The 21,337-nt window shown below is 39.7% G+C and overlaps 1 protein-coding gene across 3 annotated transcripts in view; it reads right to left on the bottom strand.

Moving 5' to 3' along the window:
- Positions 1-250: 250 nt before the first annotated feature.
- LOC149259359 (lysM domain receptor-like kinase 3) overlaps positions 251-21,337 on the bottom strand; it is a 247,618-nt gene continuing 226,531 nt past the window's right edge. For 2 of the 3 annotated variants that reach the window (XM_089418184.1, XM_089418194.1), the window contains 2 exons: positions 1,083-1,190; positions 251-943 (listed from right to left, as the gene is read on the bottom strand). In XM_089418184.1, coding sequence (XP_089274310.1) covers positions 779-943; positions 1,083-1,190 — 273 coding nt within the window. In that variant the 3' untranslated portion in view covers positions 251-778. Of the gene's footprint in view, positions 944-1,082; positions 1,191-1,340; positions 1,546-21,337 lie in introns of all 3 variants that reach the window. The other variant, XR_016257464.1, reaches the window with a different exon arrangement.

The following is a 21,337-nucleotide window of genomic DNA, read 5'->3' as shown; positions in this document are numbered from 1 at the left end:
ATGTCTGTAGCCCAATAAAGCCGTTAGTAAATGCACCATGCAGCAAGCATAGAACTGACATAAACACCTTAAATACAGACATTCTAAATAGAAACATGTGTCAGTAACTGCAAAACCAGATTGTGATAACTTTTCTGTAAGGTAGATGTCTTCCACCCTGCCTGTCAGATTTCATAAAGTAGGGCACATTTCCAGCCTCTAGCACACGTGCTACAGGTATAGCGCACTTTCGTCCTTTTCCTCAAGAACAGAAGTTTGAACGTGATTTCAGGTTCATCCACAACATAATATGAGACAGCTTTTTTTGCCTATCATGCTTTACTGCAATGATATGAGTTTTCATAGAATCAACAGGATTTTGAATTCTCCACTTGAAGAAATTCCTAGAATGATAAATTCAAGTTACAATACAAAATTTTGAAAACGCAACCCCAAACAGTATTTTCAGCAAAAAATGGTCCTACCATCTCCATCAAACCTGGCCTTTATGGTATTGCCTTAAGAAGCAGACAACATGAAAGTAATGCCAATGGATTGCTGCTTACAAATTATTTTGTGAGACCAGGATCTAATCCAGTTAATGGGTTTACTACTTAACAGCCAATCGTACATTACAATTTAATAATTTACAACCACAGTTGCAATGGATGTTAGTACATTACAGGGAGAACTACGGAGAAATGATATACGCAATAACAAACATGTGCAAACTAGAGTCCTCGCTTCTAAATCTATGCAAAGATGGACTCCAGTTTGGATATTCAACCAATATGAAAAATCATCTCCCATGGATTAGTCCACTAAAAACTTGACTATTACCAGCAAGAGCTGCTTCCCATTCTACTGAAGACAACAGGATCTGTGAGAGAGTGAGTACAACTTGTTTCATGTCTGGACGCAAGACGGGATCTTCTTCCACACATTGCTTTGCCAAGGTGGCCATCTTAATATATAAAGAAAAAGTGGGAGAAGCAATTAAAGGTTACGAATAAAAGTATGTTAAAATACAAAAGCTGAAAACTACCACACTACATTTTAGATATAATTCAACTAGCAACAAATAGAGATAAAAATATACAAACCTTGTATACACAATCAGGTGGATAAAGATCCATCATATTTCGGTCTATGCGCTGCTTCAAACTGTTCATATTTATTGAACTGGAGGAATCTCGAAGTGCAGCTAACATCTGGGCCATCAGATAGTAGTCAAAACTTGGATGCTTCTCTTATATCTCTCTCCTATCCATTCACTCACCAAAAGAGATGAGAAAAAGTAAAGGAAAACAAAACAGAAATAAAAGAGACTTTGAAAGTCATAAAGCTGCATAAATCTTTACCTATTTCTCTAAGTTTCTGTTTCTGAAGAGAATAGGATCTAGACACAAAAACCAGGTTGGCACAACCTCAGACAGAATGTTGTGGGCAGTTGAAGGGCATCCATAAAGGTTGCAATTCATGACATGGAAAGCTATGATAGCTTTCTCTCTCAATGCATTACGGTCTTGCAGCCCCAACATTACATGGAGGTCTGTATGTCTGGTTCTGAACAAAGAAAATAAATGAAGACAAAGCACAAAATCTCTTGACTCTGAACTTGTGAAATCTACAGGATATACTTTTAACTTTAAAACGAGCAAATAAATTTTTAAAGTGAATACAGGTCATGAACAGGAAAATCCAGTTCAATCAGAAAGACTAATAGCAGAAGTAAGAAAATCCTCATGTCTTCACGTCGCTACATTTGGCATCATTAGCGAAGTTGTGATGTAGATTGCATTACTAAATTGTTTGGACATATGCCACTGCTAACAAGGAAAGTAACCACTAAGAAATGTTCAATAAAAATGCTGCAAATGAATCATGAAAATATGTGCGCCTATAAACCGGAAGTTCTGGGAACAGATCATAAAAGATGTATCAAGATGCTTTGGAAACAGAAAATAAAGGAAAACCAATTAATGCAGAACTGATAAAACTTATCTCAAAAGAAACAAAAAATAGACAATTGAGATATGGAAGCCAATCACCTTGCTTAATTTCTCCTAGAAGGCACTAGCCATAATCTTATTTAACATTATCAAAAGCACATTTGCAAGAATTGCTCAGCCTCTAAACAAATGGGATTTCCGAATTGATGCTTCTGTGATTTAAATTGAGTTGAGTTTCTTCTTCCAGATCCATCGCATTGAAATTTTGTGCGCCAATGTTTTAAACCTACAAGTGTGCTTCATCTTTAGGATGAACGAATAATGAAATCTGATCATATTGGGGAATAAATAGGGGAAGAACCCTAAACTTTATGGGTCACATAACCGTTAGTTAAAAGTGAACAACAGTAGAAAGTGAACGTTAGTCAAGGAAGGGATAAAGTAAGATAATCCCAATGTTCCACCAAGACTCCGGTGCGGGGAGACGCGGGTGCGGGGAGACGCACAAGGGGGACGTGTGGGAGTACCCTCAAATTTTAGGGAAATTTCGGGGGTGCGGGGAGTCGTCGAGGTATATATATATATATAATTCAAGTTCATATTCATTGTTCACTGTTCAATAATGAAAGCATAAAAATACTAAATAGACAATTGAAATTTGAATCATTGATCCATCCTCATCATTCATTTTGATACATACATCATTCATATGACATACTCAAGTGACAAGTCTCATTATTGAATTAATTATTATTCATACATACCATGAGATTTGAAAAGCAAAAATAAAAATCAATAATAAAATATTCAAATACATTGATCGATATCATTCATCATTCAATGGTTCATCATTCTACAATCTACATTGATTTAAAAACTAAATTCATCATTCATCATTCTAGAATCTAAATTGAAAGCAAAACATACTAGTATATTTTCAAAGTTTGAACACTAAATCTATATAACTCAAAGTTTCAAAGTTCAAACTCAAAAATAGTTAAGAGTGAAATGGAAATGACTTTGGGTTGAAATGGAATGAGCTTTTAACTTTAAGGTTTAGGCTTTTAAGTTTTAGTTATTTAGTTTTAATTTTAAATTTTTTTTAGACTTTTAAGTTTTAGTTATTTAGTTTTAATTTTAGTTAAAAAAAAAAATTAATGGTTTTGATTTTTGAATTTTTGATTTTGAATTTTTAATTTTTAAGTCTTATTAGACAAATTTAAAGGGGGACGCCCAGGCGCACCCTTTTTGGGGAGTCTAGACTCCCACACTCAAGGGGGACGCCCAGAAGCACCCTTTTTGGGGAGTCTTGGGGAGCCTAGACTCCCACACTGGGGAAACGCACCCCCTTGCGTCTCCCCAAGACTCCCCAAAAAGGGTGCGTGGGGAAACGCACCCCCAAGAGACTCCCCGTCCCGGGTGCGTGGGGTGCGAGGGGTGCGCGCACCCTACCCTGGGGGACGCGTCCCCGTGGAACACTGGATAATCCTTCATATAATAATATTACTAGTGCTAATAAGGAAACATAGACGAGAATTGATATTAATAGTATTGAAAAATTAGGAATCTAAAAGATTAAAATACCAAAACTACAATGAATTTCTTTTTATATTAAAATATATTAAAGTTAATATTCTTAATATATAATATTAAGGAATAGTAAAATTAATATTAATAATGAATCAATAAAAATAAAAATTAATATTAAAATTAAATATTAATATCAATGATAAGGGTGTAAAAATAATAAGGTAGAACGTGTTAATACCAATTATTCGCATTGATATTAATAATATTGATAATAATATTTATTATTAGTACTAATATAGTAACATAGGGTAGAGAACTAATGTAGATTAATACTAATAAAGTAATCCAATTCTTTAGTCATTAAATAATTCTTACTAATTAATAAGAAGAACTATAAAAATATCATAGTATAAAATAAACATCTGTTAATTTTAGATAACAATGGTCTGTTCTATGCTTTAGAGCAATTTACTTCATTTCTTCTTATTAGCCCAATATCAATTTCCAGATTAGCAATCACATTAACATTGATAGTAAATGCAGATAGAACATACACAATAAGCAGAAGACAAGCCCAAACAAGAGGACACAATATTTGGCGGATACTAGGGAAAAACCCCAATGTGGGAAAACGCTTTGGTCAAATCTTCTTATTATTCTTCAAAAGTTCAGCAGCGAGAGAATACATCATACAGAATATACTTGCCCAATCACAGTCAAAACCATCCAGTCAAACAGCAGTCAACAAGATGCCCTAACCAGAAAGTCAATGCTGGTCACACTAGCAGAAATGTCCTCCAAATGAGCTCAGTCAACCCCAATCAACTAGACCTCCAAAGGCAAACAGAAGCAGCCCAAAATAGTCCTGAAATATTCGGTCAAACTTAGTCAACGTTGCAGTCAATGCAGGTCAAAGTACTGCAATTTCCTCAATTTCTTTGCCAGGAGATGTGGCCTCGAGAGATCAGATTTTCTGCCTAAAAACGTAGTCAAAGGAGAACGTTTGACCTTTGCTCAACGCTGGTCAACATCCCTGCAATTGGCACAAAACAGATCTGCGATTTTCTCCCAGTAATTCCAGTCAACCCAAGTCAAAGCATGAAGAAGAGCGATGCTCCTCTTTGATGTACGAACCAATGAGAAAAAGAGACAGATGTGTTGATGGTGTGTCCAAATGAGGAAAAGGCCTCTTCTAATGATACACAACGTTGAGGGTGAAGAGACGCAATTGTTGGGCTTCATGAGCCTACATTAGACTTCTGGCCAACCTTGACAATTTGTCCATAGAAGAAATAAATTCATAATTCCATTTCTGCTTGTCAAAATGAGATGATCTTTAGATCAATCTTGCACCTCTCGGAAAGAGGAATCCAATAAAAATATCATCTCCATTATATGAGTTGTCCAAGGTGAAGTTTGGCCCTAGTTGCCAATTTTAACACTCCCTCTCAACTAGGCAGAAATCCACCTGCCAAATCATCTGTCAATCTGTACCATCTTTGTCTCCTCTGCGCTGTTGAACCATGCATCCATCGGTAGTACTAAGGTCTCTATCCTCATTTCCCAACTCATTGGCCAAACGAGACGTACTTCCCATGAGTCCCAAACTGCATGGATAGGATGTATCAGCAAGAGAAGGTGAACCACTCATCTTGCTCATATGATATAGGAGAAGGTTAACCACTCATCTTATGCATATATCAACCATCATGGGGTATCACAGGAGAAGGTGAACCACTCACCCTGTACACAGCGCACCACTAGGCAAGGTGAACCACTCACCCTATGGTCACTCATAGCTCCAAGTACTCCAAGCCCCCAGGAACTCCTAGAGCTCAATATCCAACTCAAACGGGACCCTCATAAGAGAGTCTTTCCACGACTCCAACTCGTTCACAAAAGGTTAAGAATTTGACCTTCCCTGTGGGCTTTGTCAGAATATCAACGACCTGTTCACCAATCCCAATGTGATGGAGCCTTATTGCTCCCCGTTGTACCATATCACAGATAAAGTGGTACCTGCTATCAATATGCTTGGAGCAGTCATGAAACATGGGATTCTCTAAAAGACAAAGCCATGAGGGTCTCCTTTTTAAGGAGGGGGGCTCATGGGGAGGTGGATCAATTGGATCCATTGGTCCTTTAGCATTAGGCATCGGCTCATCCTTCGATTAATCCTGCTTTCCTGTATCTTCTTCTTTGTCCTTCCCAAGGGCAGTATCTTCATCAAAGGTGACATCATGACTTATTTCCACTTCTCTTTCACCAAGCACATATATTCTATATGCCTTTGAAGTTTCATTGTAGCCCACAAATGTTCCTTTCTTCCCAGATGCATCTAATTTACTTTTCTTTTCTTTTAGTACATGAAAATATACAAGGCTATCAAAAATTCTAAAATGAGAAACATTAAGTTTCTTACCAGTGAAAACTTCTTCGGAAATTTTGAAGTCCAATGCTTGATGAGGGCATCTATTTTGAACATACATGGCAGTGTTGGCAGCTTCTCCCCATAGGAACTTCGGAAGGCCTCGATCATGAAGCATGGCACGAGTGACTTCTATAAACGATTCCTTCTTTTAGCAACTCCATTTTGCTCTGGAGTATGTGTAATAGTAGTCTCCCTCTTAATGCCAGCTTCTCTACAATAGTCATTGAACTCATTTGATTCATATTCGATTCCATTACTGGTCCTCAATATTTTGATCTTCTTCCCAGTTTGATTTTCAAACAAGGCTTTGAAAGAGACGAAACATTGGAACGTTTCATCCTTCTTCAAGAAATAAATCCAAGTTTTGCGAGAGAAGTCATCCACAAAGGTAGCATAATACATATATCCTCCCAAAGATGTCACGGGCAACATACCAGATAGATCATAATGAACCAATTGCAAAATGTCGGTAGTCTTGCTATCACTTGAGGGGAATGGTCCCCTTATATGTTTTCCTTCTGCACATCCCTGACAAACACCTTCATGTTCTACTTTAAATCCAAGCATACCTGTCAACATCTTTCTTGCATCGAGTAAAGCCTTATAATGAAGATGAGCAAACCATCGGTGCCATAATTCGGATTCAAGAGACGTGTCGCAAGACATAGCTCCTAGTGGACTTCCTCCAACTTGATATAGGTTATCAACCCTCAATCCAAGAGTGAATGCTTCTTTGAAATTTCTTTTCCAAACAAGTACCTTCACACAAATGAATGCCTCCTTGAATCCTTTGTCCTCCATCACTGAGATAAATACCAAGTTCTTCTTTAGATCGGGTAGATATAGTACATCTTGTAGATGAATGATGTTACCATGATTCAATTGAAGAGTAACATTCCCAATCCCTTTCACCGGGATAAGTGGCATTGTCTCTAAGACTGATTTCCAGATTTGTATCATTTTCTATCAAATTTGAAAGAGCTTCTTTATACCCAGTGAAGTGCCTTGAGGCACCACTATCAATTAAGCAATTACCCAAGGTATCTGGCAGAGAGGCAATGGACAGGGCAGATATAAGATAAAATTATTTTTTATTGCTATCTACAACATTAGATTCATCATATCCGGAGTTTCTAGATCTTTTGGGAGGTCAACCATTTCCATATTTAACGGGAGCATTCCTTTTTCCTCTGTTGTTGAACCTACCATTCCTTTGATTGTTGTTGCCCCTAAAATTGTTGTGGTTGTTGTTGTTGTTATCATCATCCTAAGGTGTATCCCTTTTATTAGAACACTCCCTAGCATGGTGGCCAAACATGTTACAAATGAAGCATCTTCCCTTTCTTCCACCTTTGAATCTTTGTCTTCCTTGACCTTCTTTCCTTGAACCAGCATTGTTCTTCTTTTTAGCATGACCGGAGAATGCAGTAGGATCATTCCGAGTTCAAGCCTTCAAAAGGCTGTCACAAAGTCAAAGACTGCAGCAAGTCTAAGTTTATAACTTTTGCCAGTTATGTCTCAAAGTCGAGCTACTGTAGGTGACCAATCCAAATTTTAATAAGTCTGAACCTCCTGCAAGGCTGTCAAAAGAGTGATCCGAGGTATAGAGGGGTAAGAGTAATCCACAGAAACTACAGCAATTCGTGTTTACTGGTCCAAGATGTTAGTCATCACAGGTTGTTGCCTTTGAACTTCTCCAATAGGTGGTTGTCACAAGAATTATTTCAGGAAACTTACCACAGTTGAGTTTTTAAGCCTCCTGCCCCTATCCGCAATTTTTGAGGCGTAACCGAGCTGCAATATATTACTCCACAGGTAGCCAAGCAAAAAAGACCCAAACTGAAATATTCCTTGTTCTCCACAACCTCCTTGCTGTCTTGTGTTTTTATCTCTGAAATGACCACTGAATTCTGTGCTTTTCACCAAAATTTGATGGTTAAAATGACGTCTGAAATCCTTATATATAGTGTTTTTCGCACAGCAAAACGAAAAGATGCGTCCCTGTTTGGAGGCCGACCTGTGTTGACTGCAAAGGTCGGCTCCATGTCCAAATTTAATAATTAACTTCAAAAATTCATAACTTTCAAACCACTTGGAGTTTTGGGCTGTGTAATAGCTCATTGGAAAGGCAAAATTATTTTCTAAAAGATGGTCTAGGAATCACATTGAGAGGCTGCCTCTAAGGTAGTGAAAATTAATTTTCTTTCCGACTGTCCTTAAATTTCTGTGCATGGGATATTTGGAACAGTTTTGGGACAGCATGGCGTCTCCATTATTTTGCACCAATAATATCATCATGATAGTATCCAGCATCATGTATTCAATGATAGTGCAGTAATACGTCATAGTGTAGCCTTCATTAATTTGTCAAAGACACCAAAGTAGTCTTCCAATTATGTCAAAGTGTGGTCATTCTTTAAAGGGTATCACATCATCAAGTGTATGACTCCATATGTCATCAAGGGTTAAGGTCTAGATCATCAAGCCACATGCACATCATAGTTAGTTCAAGGGCTCCTTAAGACTTCTTCATTAATGGTTTGACATCTTCGTGGCTTGACATCTTCATTAATGGTATCCTTATCAAACAAGAGTCCTAACATCATCATCTGGGACCAGGCATCTCAAGAATATTGACATCTCGGTCAATGCCATATTGACATCAATGACAACCTTGATTAACAAAAGGCAGTGGACAGCACGGTGGTCAAGGAGACTACCAAGTAAGAGGTCGAGGTGTTGGAGTTGGTCGAGTACGTGGACAGGTTACTTGCTATAACTGTGGCCAGGCAAGTCATTTTGTGAGACACTGTCAGAACCCTACTACGACATGTAAGTATTGTAAATCTTTTGACCATGTAATTGAAGAATGTCTTGTACTTATGGTAAAGATGCAAGAAATAATAAATCATCAGCCGATACAAAATATTCAAATGATTGTTGTTGAAACGAGCACCGATGAACCTCGAATTAGTATTGTTACTAGAAGTGGAGCTACTACCGGAAGTGATAAATCAGATGAGAAGAAAGAATCTGAAAGTACATGGGTTAGAAAATTTGTTGAGAAGGCACTTGTTTTTTATATTCAAAAGGAAAAAGAAGTATTTATGGAAGCAAAGCGAAGCTTTATGGATGATGGAGCTTCGACCTCCAGTGCGCAGCCAAAGCAGAAAACTAGTTGCAACGTGTCAACAGCTTCGACGTAGAACCAAGCTTCGACACAGAATCAAGCTTCGACGTAGAACTAAGCTTTGACACAGAATCAAGCTTCGACGCAAAACCGAGTGTCGACACAGAATCAAGCTTTGACGCAGAACCGAGCTTCAACACAAAACCAAGCTTCGACGCTTAATCGAGCTTTGAAACAAAATCAAGTTTCAACACAGAATCGAGATCCCACACAGGATCAAACTACAACATAAGACCAAGGATCAACAAATCAAGGAGGTACTTTAAAGTCTTTTTTGTCAACTTGTATGAAATTATTAAGAGATCAAAAAGCTATAGAAGGGTTTCAGCAACTGATAGATTCCTGTGCATCCAAAGTTAACTGCGAACTGAGATGTGTGCAGTCAATAATTTGAATCGGCAGAAGAGAAATGAGGCTTAGCGCGCAGATAGGAGAATACCAGATGGATCAAGTTATTCTAGATCTAGGATTTGATGCTAATGTTCTAACAAAGCAGACATGGGAATTAATGGGTAAGCCGAAGCTACAGTGGTCGCCTATTCAGTTAAGGATGGCAAATCAGAAAAAGATACCCCCCTTAGGAAGACTACTAGGTGTAACAATGAATATTCAAGGAGTTCGCACTACTGTTGACTTTGAAGTAACAGAGATCGTTGATGACAATAACCCTTATCTTGCATTGCTTGGACTTCACTGGGTATTTGATAATACGGTCATAATTAATCTGAATAAGAGACAGATGATATTTGAAGCAAGAAATATGAGAGTAATTGTTCCCTTGGATTCAGCAAGAAATACAGAACCAGTCAAAGAAGAGTATTGTGCAGCTGATATAGATAATATCTATCAAATGACAGCAAAGGAACAGGATTTTGTAGCGCTACTACAGAGGGCAAGCTAACTTGGGAGCATGATTGTTCTTAAGCATCAGACTCAGAAGAAGAATTGGAGAATTGGAAGAGCAGGCTACATGAAGTATTTACAAGATGTTGTGCAAGAATTTCTAGATTAGTTCGTTGCATGACATCGAGGTATGTAACTTGCTTTCTTATGACCGCTTAGGTAATATAAATACTTTTCTTGATGAATATGAGGAACAGGTTCCAGAAAGTCAAAGATTGTCAGCCTCGGATATAGCCTTGAAAGCTACCCCTGCTAGATAGTGGGGTACACACAAGAAGAATATCTAAGGTTGGCAAGAATGTCGAAGATTGATGTGGATAAAGTTTGGATAGATAGATACAGAAATAGAGACAAAATATGATCGTGAAACTAATCCTAGGTAGCATATCCAGTTATGTACTACAGCATGGAAGGAGATTCCACAGCAAGAATGGGTACATGGATTCATTCATACAATAGAGACAATGCCTAAGCACTGGTACGTAGAAACAGAGCTTCGACGTGGTACAATAAAATGGGTAGACATGGTTGATGGCTTCATATTAGCATTCAACTTTGAGGATGATTGCCCATACATAGATTTGGCTCTTCAGACAGTTAAGAATAAGATCTTTAAAAATGCAACCCCACTGACATGGCAGCAACCTGATTGCGTTGCGCATATAGAAAATGCACTAGAATATTATAACCTTGCTGCATTAGAGGAGGAAGATGCTCGCAACATCAACATAGCAAAATCATAAGGATTCCATGAAGTAAATGGACCTGAGCTAGAGAAAGCAGATATAACGAAGCCACTGAAGACTAAGAAGGTGAACATCGGATTAGAGAAGGAGCCCAAGTTTGCAACAATAGGACATTATTGGGATGAAGAGACAGTTAGCAAAGTTACAAAATTGCTTCATGAATATCAGGAAATGTTTCCCATTAAGTTTTCAAAAATGAAGGGTATAATAGGAGATCTAGGAGTCATGAAAATTCCCCTTAAGCCTTATGCGAAGCCTGTCAAGCAAAGACCTTATAGATTGAACCCAAAGTATAAGAAGAAAGTGAAGATAGAGTTTGATAAGATGACAGCAGCAGGAATTATTGAACTAGTGGAAGAATCATAATGGGTGGGTCCTATGGTGGTGCAAGAAAAGAAGACTTGAGGAGCAATCAGGATTTGTGTTGATTTGAGAAAGTAAATGATGCATGTTTACATGATCCCTTCCATACCCCTTTCATAGATGAAGTGCTACATAATGTAGAATGTCAAGAAGCTTACTCATTTACAAATGGATTTTCAAGATATCATTAGATTAGGTTTGCGTCAGAAGATCGACATAAGACCACATTTGCTACAGAATGGGGCTTGTATCAATACACAGTGATGCCTTTTGGACTAAAAAAGGCCCCTGATATATTTTTTAAGGTGGTGGTTGTTGAAAAAAGTGTAACTAGGTCCGTTTTTCATAAATGTAATTTTGATCTTTTTATCTATAAAAGAAAAGCAATATTATTTTACTTATCTATATCAATGAGTTTCTTGCTCATTACATAGGTCTAGCACATGTCAAAGTGCTATAGGGAAGTCAAAGAGTCAAAAGAAATGTTGAAGACCGTTAAGGGCATGTTACACCATGTATATTTATGTATGAGAGTCCAAGAAATACCTCCAAGCCTAGTCACAAGCCTCCTCCATGCAACGACATCACAAAAGGAAGCAATCTAAAGCCTAGAAGTCAAGTCAGCCTCAAGTCATCAAGTCAGACTCAAGTCGGCCTAAAGAAGGAGCAGACCTCTAAATATAAGGGTCATTCCACCCCTCCAAAGCAACGCAATTCACCACTGAAATCACCAAAGGAACAGGACAAGTATAGGGTACGAAAAATGACAAAGGAGTATCTTGTGTAACGAAGAAGGAAGGAAGAAAACCAAAGTTAACAGGGTTGTATTAGGGCCTACTACAGTCACACGTGCAAAGAAAAGAAGGCTCTCTCTGTTGTCATAACAACCCTCCTATTATAGTCATAAAAGTTTGTTTGTTGGGCGAAGAAAGGAGTGCCTATTAGGCCTCTCACTCAAACAAAGAAGAAGACCACACAAGCGAAGCAAGGAGAGCAATCTAGCATCAGTTTCTTGAAGGAATCAACTCACACGTGCAAAGAAATAAGGCCACTGTTGTTACATCATACCTACATGTTGATTTTTGGGTAGCATCGGATGTACTCTACCACCGAAACTTTATGGAGGGGTTAGAACACATCAGATCGCCAAGACCCAGAAATCGTTTGGTGCAATTCCACCTGGATTGTAGTTTATTAAAATAATTAATATTTTTTATGGGGTTCCTAAGTCTAAACTTAGGAAAATTAAAATATTAATGGGTATTAATGAAAATATGGGTGAGAAGCTTCTAAGAGATGAGGATCAAATCTAATTTAATCTCAATCGTTGATTAGAGACTTAATCGCGACTGTTGATTTCTCAACAGGAAAAGTATAAATGGACGCTTGGGGCTAGTTGAAGGAGACACACACAGAGATTGAGGATATTGATTTTCTAAGGTGAGAAGTTCTCTGGAGGGAAATCCAGTGGGGAGATCTTGCATCTGAGGGGCAGTGATAGTTTGGGAATACTGACAGAGAGGTGGAGAGAATCTTGTGGAGGCAACGCAGTAGCCAGGAAAGCTGATGTTGGGCCTATCTGGGCCCACGCAACCTTGACGTAAAGCCAAAAGGGCCAGCGCAGAGGACGAAACTTGCCTTCCACGCAGAGTGTTGGAACTGCTGGAACAGCCGGGACAGCTGACGAAGTGGGCAAAAGAGTTGACGTAGAGCCTCAAAGAGCTTCACGCAAGGCCACGCAGTTACTATGAAGGGGCAACGCAGTTGTAGCCGAGTCCAGCCAATTTTGTCCCCGATCAGCCGGAATCTGCTGCGTGAAGTGATCTAAAACTCACTCAGGTTTTCCGCCATTGTATTTCTTTGTCACTGGTTTCCTAGTAGGGCAACCAGCAGTTGTATTCAAAACTTCTACTTAATACTAGAAAACCCTCGGAGCTGTTGCACTAGTTTTACCGCATTGGGTTTTTCTGGGGACGTTTAGTCCAAAAAAAAGTGTCCTTTGTGTGATTGTCTCATTTATTTTTCAGTACTTGATCTGTATACGACTGTAGGTTGCAGTCTCTTTACATTAATATTTTCCAAATATTTCTGAAAATAACTTGTTAAATGAAGAACACAAGTAGGTAATGCAAATTAGTGTATGCAGTAGGATTTCTAAGTTGTTCCATTCAGAAATTTTCACATGGTATCAGAGTGATTGCAGATCAAGGTGGACTGAAGCCATCAGCGAAAGGACGGAGAGAAAATTTGTGTGTGAAGATAGTTGTCCCAAAAGACAACACAGTTTCTAGCCGAGAGAGCAAAAGAGGGGTGACACAATGACCAAAGGAGGCTCATGCAGAGCCTGTGTGAGCTTGATTGGGTGACGATCTTGCTGCAGAGGGCAGTGCAGTGATTGTTGGGCTAGCACAGAGACAGTTGAGTCTCGATTTTTCTGGTTGTCGTGGCTAGAGGTGTAGCATAGACTTCATCTGGAGTGGTTGGTGCTAATTCTGTTGGTGCAGCACAGTACCTAGTGGGGCAGAAGCAAATTAGAGGGAATCAGTTCCTCAGAAGATTTCTTGCCAATAAATCTAGATCCAGTGTTGAGCAGCAACAAAGAGAGATCAGAGAGGAGTCGTTCGACAGAGGTTGGCAAAAGGATTTCCATGAAGGAAATCGAAATTCAGAGGGAGCTTGTTCCTTAGAGGATTTCTAGCGCCAAAGAAATCCAGATCCGAGTTTCGTTGGGGCGGCAACAAAAGAGGGAGAAGAGAACCAGTTCGACATTCATTTGAGCAGAGATGGCAATTAACGAACTGAGGGATTAGGACAGGTTGGATGGAGCATCCAACTTTGTGATCTGGAAGGCCAAGATCCTGGCAATTTTTGGACAAAAATCGCATCAAGGATTATGCCTTGAAGACAGTTGTAGTTCCAGTTGATGTTGATCCTCTCAAGAAGTACGAGGAAGTACATGATCTTGGATGGGGTCAAGGATCATGTGATCCCACATATTGTTGAGAAAGACACAACAAGGGAAATGTGGGGGGCCTTGACCACTTTGTACGAGGGAACTTTCGTTCAACAGAAGATGTTGCTTGAGAGTCAGCGAAGACAATTTTAGACGCAGAAGATAGAAGAAATCAATCCCTTCTTTCTCAAGTTGCAAGGGATCCGTGACCAGCTAACTTTCGTAGGGGCTACACCAGATCCTGACGGTCAGGACTGCCTTGAATGCAGTCACTGAAGACAGGGAAACCTTTGTTCAAGGCATCTTGAGCAGGGCTTTTCTTCCCAGTTGGGAGGAGATGTGGCTAGCTCCGCGACAGGAAGCGATCAGACAATTAACCAAGGCAGGAAGCAGCAGCAAAGGGATCAGGGTCAAGAATGAGGAAGACAAGGATGCAGCTCTCTCATCAACGAGGCAGCAAGGGCAACAGAAGACAAAGAAGAACATATCCAAAATTAGATGCTTCAGATGTGGAGAAATGGGTCATTTCACCACACAATGCCTTCGAAAGATGGGCAAAGAAGAGAGGCTTGGCTCAAAGGCTTGCTCCAGCGCAAGCTGATAGAGACGACAATGATGATGATTGCGCCATGGGTGCTCATGCACCTCTAGAGAAGAGGCGGGGCGATATTGAGGTGTAGTCGAGAGGACTACAGAAAAGGAGACAGGATCTTTGAGGTGCCCAACCTCTTGGATCACATACGACTACGAGAGCCCTTAATGACAGTAACAAAATGACGAGAACCAGTTGGTGCGAGGGATGATAAAGCAACAGTGGCAGAGCTAGAGTGCCAAAGTCTAAAGCAGCACAGTGGAGTCTTGCAGCAGTGCTGGAGGCACAAAGCAAATACAACAATTGCGTAGTAGCATCACAAGGTCAGCACAGATTAGCAGCAGAGGTAGCTTGAGCATCACGGGATATCCAGACTGACCAGCATACCAGCTTTTGGGTGGCTTTTCAGTTGCTTACTTCTCCGCAACTGAGTTGTAGTCCAGCAGTTAGCAGTGGCAGTCTTACGGGCAGCATGATGTGGCATATTGAGAGGGAGTTGCAGTACAAATGTAGCAGTGACATTGGTAGTGTCATGGGCAGCAATACAGATTGCAGAAACGCATAGGACGAAGGACAGCAAGCCGAGCATCAGCAGCGTAGAGGACCGATGTCGTGGATCAATGTGATACTTCTGTTGGGTAGTATTGTTAGACCACATTACTCGCTAAGAGGGAGTGTTTACTTTTGGGTAGCATCAAATGTGCTCTAGCTCCAAAATTTTGTGGAGGGGCTAGAACACATGACATCTCGAAGACCCAGAAATCGTTTGGTGAAATTCCACTCGAATTGTATTTTATTAAAATAATTAATATTTTTAATGGGGTTCCTAAGTCTAAACTTAGGAAAATTAAAATATTAATGGGTATTAATGAAAATATGGATGAGAAGCTTCTAAGAGACGAGGAACAAGTCTAATTTAATCTTACCTGTTGATTAGAGAGTTAATCTCAGCCATTGATTTCTCAATAGGAAAACTATAAATGGAGGCTTGGGGTTAGTTGGAAGAGACACACAGAGAGATTAAGGAAATCCATTTTCTGAGGTGAGAAGTTCTCAGGAGGGAAATCGATTAGGGAGATCTTGTAGCTAAGGAGTAGTTATAGTTCGGGAATACAGACATAGAGGCGGAGAGAAGCTTGTGGAGGCAGCGCAGTAGCTAGAAGAGATGATGTTGGGCAAGTCTAGGACCACGCAGCCTTGACGCAAAGCCAAAAGGTCTAGCGCAGAGGGAGAAAGCAACCTTCCACACAGAGAGTCGGAACTATCGGGCACTGCCTGAACAGCCTGGAAAGCTGACGCAATGGGCAGAAGAGCTAACGCAGAGCCTCAAAGAGCTCCACGCAGTTACTGCAAAGGGGAAACGCAATTGTAGCTGGGGCCAGCAAGTTTTGTTGTCGGATCAGCTGGAATCTCCTGGGTCAAGTGAGGTAAAATTCACTCGGTTTTTTCGGAATTGTATTTCTTTGTCACTGGTTTGTTGGGAGGGAAACCAGCAGTTCTATTCATAATTTCTGCTTAATAACAGAAAACCCTCAGAGTTGTTGAACCGGTTTTCCCGCATTGAGTTTTTCAAAGGACGTTTAGTCCAAAAATAAGTGTGTCCTTTTTGTTATTGTATCATTTACTTTTCAGTACTTGATCTGCATATTAGTGTAGGCCACAGTGTATTTACATTAATATTTTCCAAATATTTATGGAAATAACTTTTTAAATTAAGAACACAAGTAGGTAATGCAAATCATTGTACGGCAATAGGATTTATGACTTGTTCAATTCAGAAATTTTCTCACTGCAACTATATCTCAAGGAAGAGCTCGATTGTAAGAGGCATAAGGTACTCTTCATAAGGGAAGGAGTGTACTAAGTAACAAAAAAAGATATCTCTTCTAGTGCAAGCATAACTAGGGCTGCTATCAATTGCCAGGAGAAGAACGATGTGCCAGGAGGAGGATGAAGTGCCGGAAAAAGGACAAAGGCTTGACTTGTGCTTGGAGGATCTTCCTGTCAAGGGTCTAGGGTTTGGCATTTATCAATAAGGGCTTCAATAAAACAAATTTCAAGAAGGGTTTTCCTCTCTAAGAGAGAGGTTTTGCCCTGGCTGAGAGCCAACATCTTGTGTTCTTGTCTCTTGTATTTCGGTAACTATTTGATGAAGTAAGAGAACATACACTAATAATAAGAAGAAGAAGATTGTGTTAGCAAGAAAAGTTAAAGCACTTCACAAATTGTTATCATTGCTAGAAGAATCTCATTATAACTCAGGTGCCCTAGATTCTTCAACAGTGGTCGCAGCTTTTAAGGAATATATCCACAAATTTTTAGTGATATATTTTAATGATTGGACAGCATTTGGGTTGTTAAGCAAGCATGTTGGAAGTTTAAGACTTATGCTTGACAAATGGAGACAATATCAAATCACTTTGAACCTAAAGAAGTGCATATTTGTGTACCTTTTGGCATATTGTTGGGACATATTGTTTGTTAGCAAGGACTAATGGTGAACAATGCTAAGATTGCTATCATTGTGAATTTACCTCCACCTAAGACAGTAAGACAACTTCGCACTACATTGGGCCATACTAGATATTACAGGAAGTCAGAAAAGCCTCGATATATTGAAAGAAAGAATGGTAGTTGTGCCTATATTAGTGTTCCCTAATTGGAATAAGGAATTCCATGTCCATGTGGATGTTTCTTGTATAGCTTTGGGAGTGGTACTAACACAACCTGCTGAAGGAGAAATTGATCATCCTATAGCTTTTGCAAGTAGAAAGTTGTCCAACACAGAAAAGAATTACACAACTATAGAAAGGGAAAGATTGGCTATAGTGTATGCTTTGCAGAAGTTTAGACATTATATCTTGGGGTCACACTTTAAAATGTTTACAGATCACTCTGCCCTAAAGTATTTGGTTAATAACCCTGTTTTAGGAGAAAAGATTTGCAGATGGTTACTATTTGCTCAAGAATATGACTTTGAGATCATTGTTAAACCAAGAAGACTGAATGCAGGACTTGACCATCTATCAAGATTGGAAACAGGGGAAGAACCAACCAGTATAGAGCATAATCTCCCTGACGCGCAGTTATTTACAATCAGAGTTGCAGATGACCATTTTGCAAATCTTATTCAGTTGTTGAACATAGGAATGGCTCTTCCAGAATATACTACGCAACAGAAGAAAGAATTAGTGGTCAAGGTAGTCGATTTCTCATTGATATCAAGATAGTTATATAAGATGGGACCAAATGAGATGTTGCGCAAGTATGTCTCTGAACATGAAAGACTGATGATTCTAGCAAAGCCTCATGAAGGTGCAGTTGGTGGACACTATGCAGGGAAAGCTACTGTGCAAAAGATTTTGAGAGCAGGATTGTGGTGGCCTACAATACATAAAGATGCAAAGGAATATTGCAGAGCATGTGATATGTGTCAAAGAACAAGAAAGTCTTCATGAAGAGATGAAATGCCTTTGGTACCACAAGTTACATTAAAGGATTTTTATAAGTGGGCTACTGATTTTGTTCGACCCATCAACCCACCTAGGAAGAGGACTGGTGCGAGGTACATAATCACAGCGACTAACTATTTGACAAGATCGCCTGAAGCACAACGAGTAAGGGACTACAGCACGGAGACTACCATGAAATTTATTTTTGAATATATATTGTCTAGATTTGGATGTCCAAAGATTTTGATGAGTGACCTAGGTTCACACTTCCTAAATAAAACAATTGAAGCATTGACTGAGGAATTCCAAGTCTATCATCAAAAGAGTACCCCTTATCATCCTCAGGCCAATGGGACAGTGACAGCATTTAACAAGATTCTAGAGAATGCACTTACTAAGGTATGCAATGTGAATAGAGATGACTGGGATCTCAGAATTCCAGCAGTTTTATGGGTTTACAGGACCACATGTAAGAAGTTGAGAGGTCAAACACCATTCAGGTTAGTTTATGGGCAAAAAGTTGTGACTCCCATGGAATATATCGTCCCTAGCTTGAGGATTGCATCTTTTACAGATACGGCAGACCCTGATATAATCAACGAAAGCATGGTGCAGTTGATTGCTTTGCAAGAAGAAAGATTTATAGCAAGATTACATCAGCAGGTACCGAAAGCAAGAGAAAGGGCTTGGAAGGACTGGCATATTAAGCAAAAGAAGTTTCCAGTAGGAGACCTGGTTCTCCTCTATGACAATGAGTTTGTAAAATTTCCAGGAAAATTCAAGATGCATTTGTTGGGACCCTACATTATCAAGCATATTACTAATGGAGGCACAGTTCAATTAGTTAAGTTGAATGGAGAAGTGATTCAGGGGAGAGTAAATGGCAACAGGTTGAAGTTGTACAAAGACAACCTTGTCCCTACAACCTCGCTCTAAAGAAAGGAGAAAAGTCTTAGTGCCACCTGCAGTTGAAAGTGGGCACTGGACTATAAACTACGTTGCAAAGAGCTTTGACGTAAGGAGGTACCTCGCTACAGTCTAGATTATGTCGAAATACATAGAAGTTGTGACGTAACATGGATGTTCACTACACTATGGGATGCGTCGAAGTTCTCCTGAAAAATATGACCATTAGAAGACCAAATTAACATTAAAATACGTGGAAAATTGCATTTACGAGGACAGGTTAGCGAGATCTAAGGATAGATATGCAATTAATGAACACAATCTGAACGCAATCTGGACAAAATCCAATCTAATGATGGGGTTTGAATTTCACACTTGTTTCAAATTTGGAACTTTGCTAAATTGAGAACTCGAGTATTGATAGTGCCAAGAAATTGCAAAGAATTTTCGCATGAACATCCTGTCAACTGAAGAATTTGTGTGTATATTCAACAAGAGAGGCTTAAAAGGAGTCATGGAAGCAGTGGCCACAGCAACCGTTTATATGCCCGCAGCATCAGCTCAGATGCCTGCAGTAGCTGAGCAGCATCAGCACAGAAACAAAGGAGATCGTCGGGGAAGAAACAGACCAAGGAAGAGATAACCAAGAAGAAACAAGATAAGAACCCTGCCAAGCCTCAACAACAACCTAAGCAAGTCATAGATAATGAAGGAGAAATGGAGGAGGTGCATATGGAAATAGACAACGCAGCATTTTCACCTCTACCTCCATTCATTCCACCGAGGAAACCAAATGCTAAACCAGTCAAAGACACGAAGGATGCAAAGTTCGGCACCTTCACACCCGTACTGCCAAAGAAAGTACCATTTTCTTGGATGATTGCCGCAAAGTCTAAGAGAAAGGTACCCCATTCCATTATGCATGGTTAATTTTGAGTATTGCAATGTTTGCATGGAGAGAGTTGGAGTATTCACAGTTTCCCCCCGTAGCATCAGATGTTTGTGAGGTCGCGCAGTATGCCTCACTATGGTTTACCACCCAACTGTCGCGAGCAATGCAAAACAAGATGTTCTTCGTATTGTATCATATGGATTGGCATATGTTAGTGAAACAGCACCCTCGCCTGTCACCAAGCCTATACGAACAATATAGCATTGTTGTGACGTTCAAGGCAGATTTTCATAAAGTGTACATAAAGGCGCGCAGGGATACAAAGAAGGATCAAGATACAGAAATGGCTCGCAGAATGGATGATTGCGTTGGAGGCAGAAGAAGGACACAGTGTGACAGAAGAAGAGGAGGGCACTATGTAGCACGACGAAGCAAGTGGAAATGACAAGGAAAATGACAATGATGAGCATGAATCAGTGGAAGAGGAGCAACATGATGAGGGTCTCCAAGTTCCTCCTAAGGGAGATACGTAGAATAAGGAGGCTAAAAAGGCAGAAACAGAACAAGTTGTCCTAGAAAATAGAAAACCACGAGGCAAAGCTGCCACAAAGATCAAGAAAAAGCAAAAGGCAGATAAAACGAAGGATATCACGCCAACAGTCCTTACTGAATGGGACTTAGATCAAATTGGGGACAAGATACAGGAAGCAACAACAAAATCTTGGATCAGGTTAGAAGATCGTTGCAGCACACTTCAGACCGATGTCGAAGAGTCGATCGCAAAATTGAAGATATTGGCGCAGACACTCAAACAACCAGCACAGATAGAGGAAAGGGTTGGAGTAGAAAGGCAAATAGAGCCTACGCTTGCAGCGAGGTTAGTGTGAAAATTCCTTAAACCTAGGAATTCCTACTACAGCACTAATGATATTTCTTCTACTTGTTAGATTTACATGAACAAGTTATTTGTAGTTTCCTACGGCAAACATTGAAATACATACAATGCAGCCTACACCATTTAAATAATATGTCGAAACAAGAAACTAAACGATAGAGAAAGATGCACACAAATGACAGTTGTTTTTGGACAAACATCCCCAGAAAAACCCAATGTGAGAAAACCAGTGCAACAGATTTTAGGGTTTTTATTACTACGCTGAAGTGTTTCTGAATACAACTACTGGAAACATTCCCGGCAATCCAGTTATAGAGAATATCACTTAGCAGAAGAAATTAGTGAGATTACCTCACTCTACATTGCAATTCTCAGTTGATCCAACAGCTAAACCAACGACTTCCCCGGCTACTTCTGTGTTGCCCCTGCATCAGCCTCTAAGGCCCTACATCACCTTTATTGGAGATCGCTTTGCTTCTAAGGAGTTGATTCAGGTCATCCCGACTCAAAAAGTCAGCCTGCCAGCAAATCTTGGACTTCTACGCGAAGGAGC

This window comes from Pinus tabuliformis, chromosome 6 (genome assembly GCF_031772625.1).
Source record: "Pinus tabuliformis cultivar Carrire ecotype Pingquan chromosome 6, CPIR1, whole genome shotgun sequence".
NCBI lineage: Eukaryota > Viridiplantae > Streptophyta > Pinopsida > Pinales > Pinaceae > Pinus > Pinus tabuliformis.
Note: the sequence above shows the minus strand (reverse complement) of the source record. Positions and strands in the feature narration are given on the sequence as shown.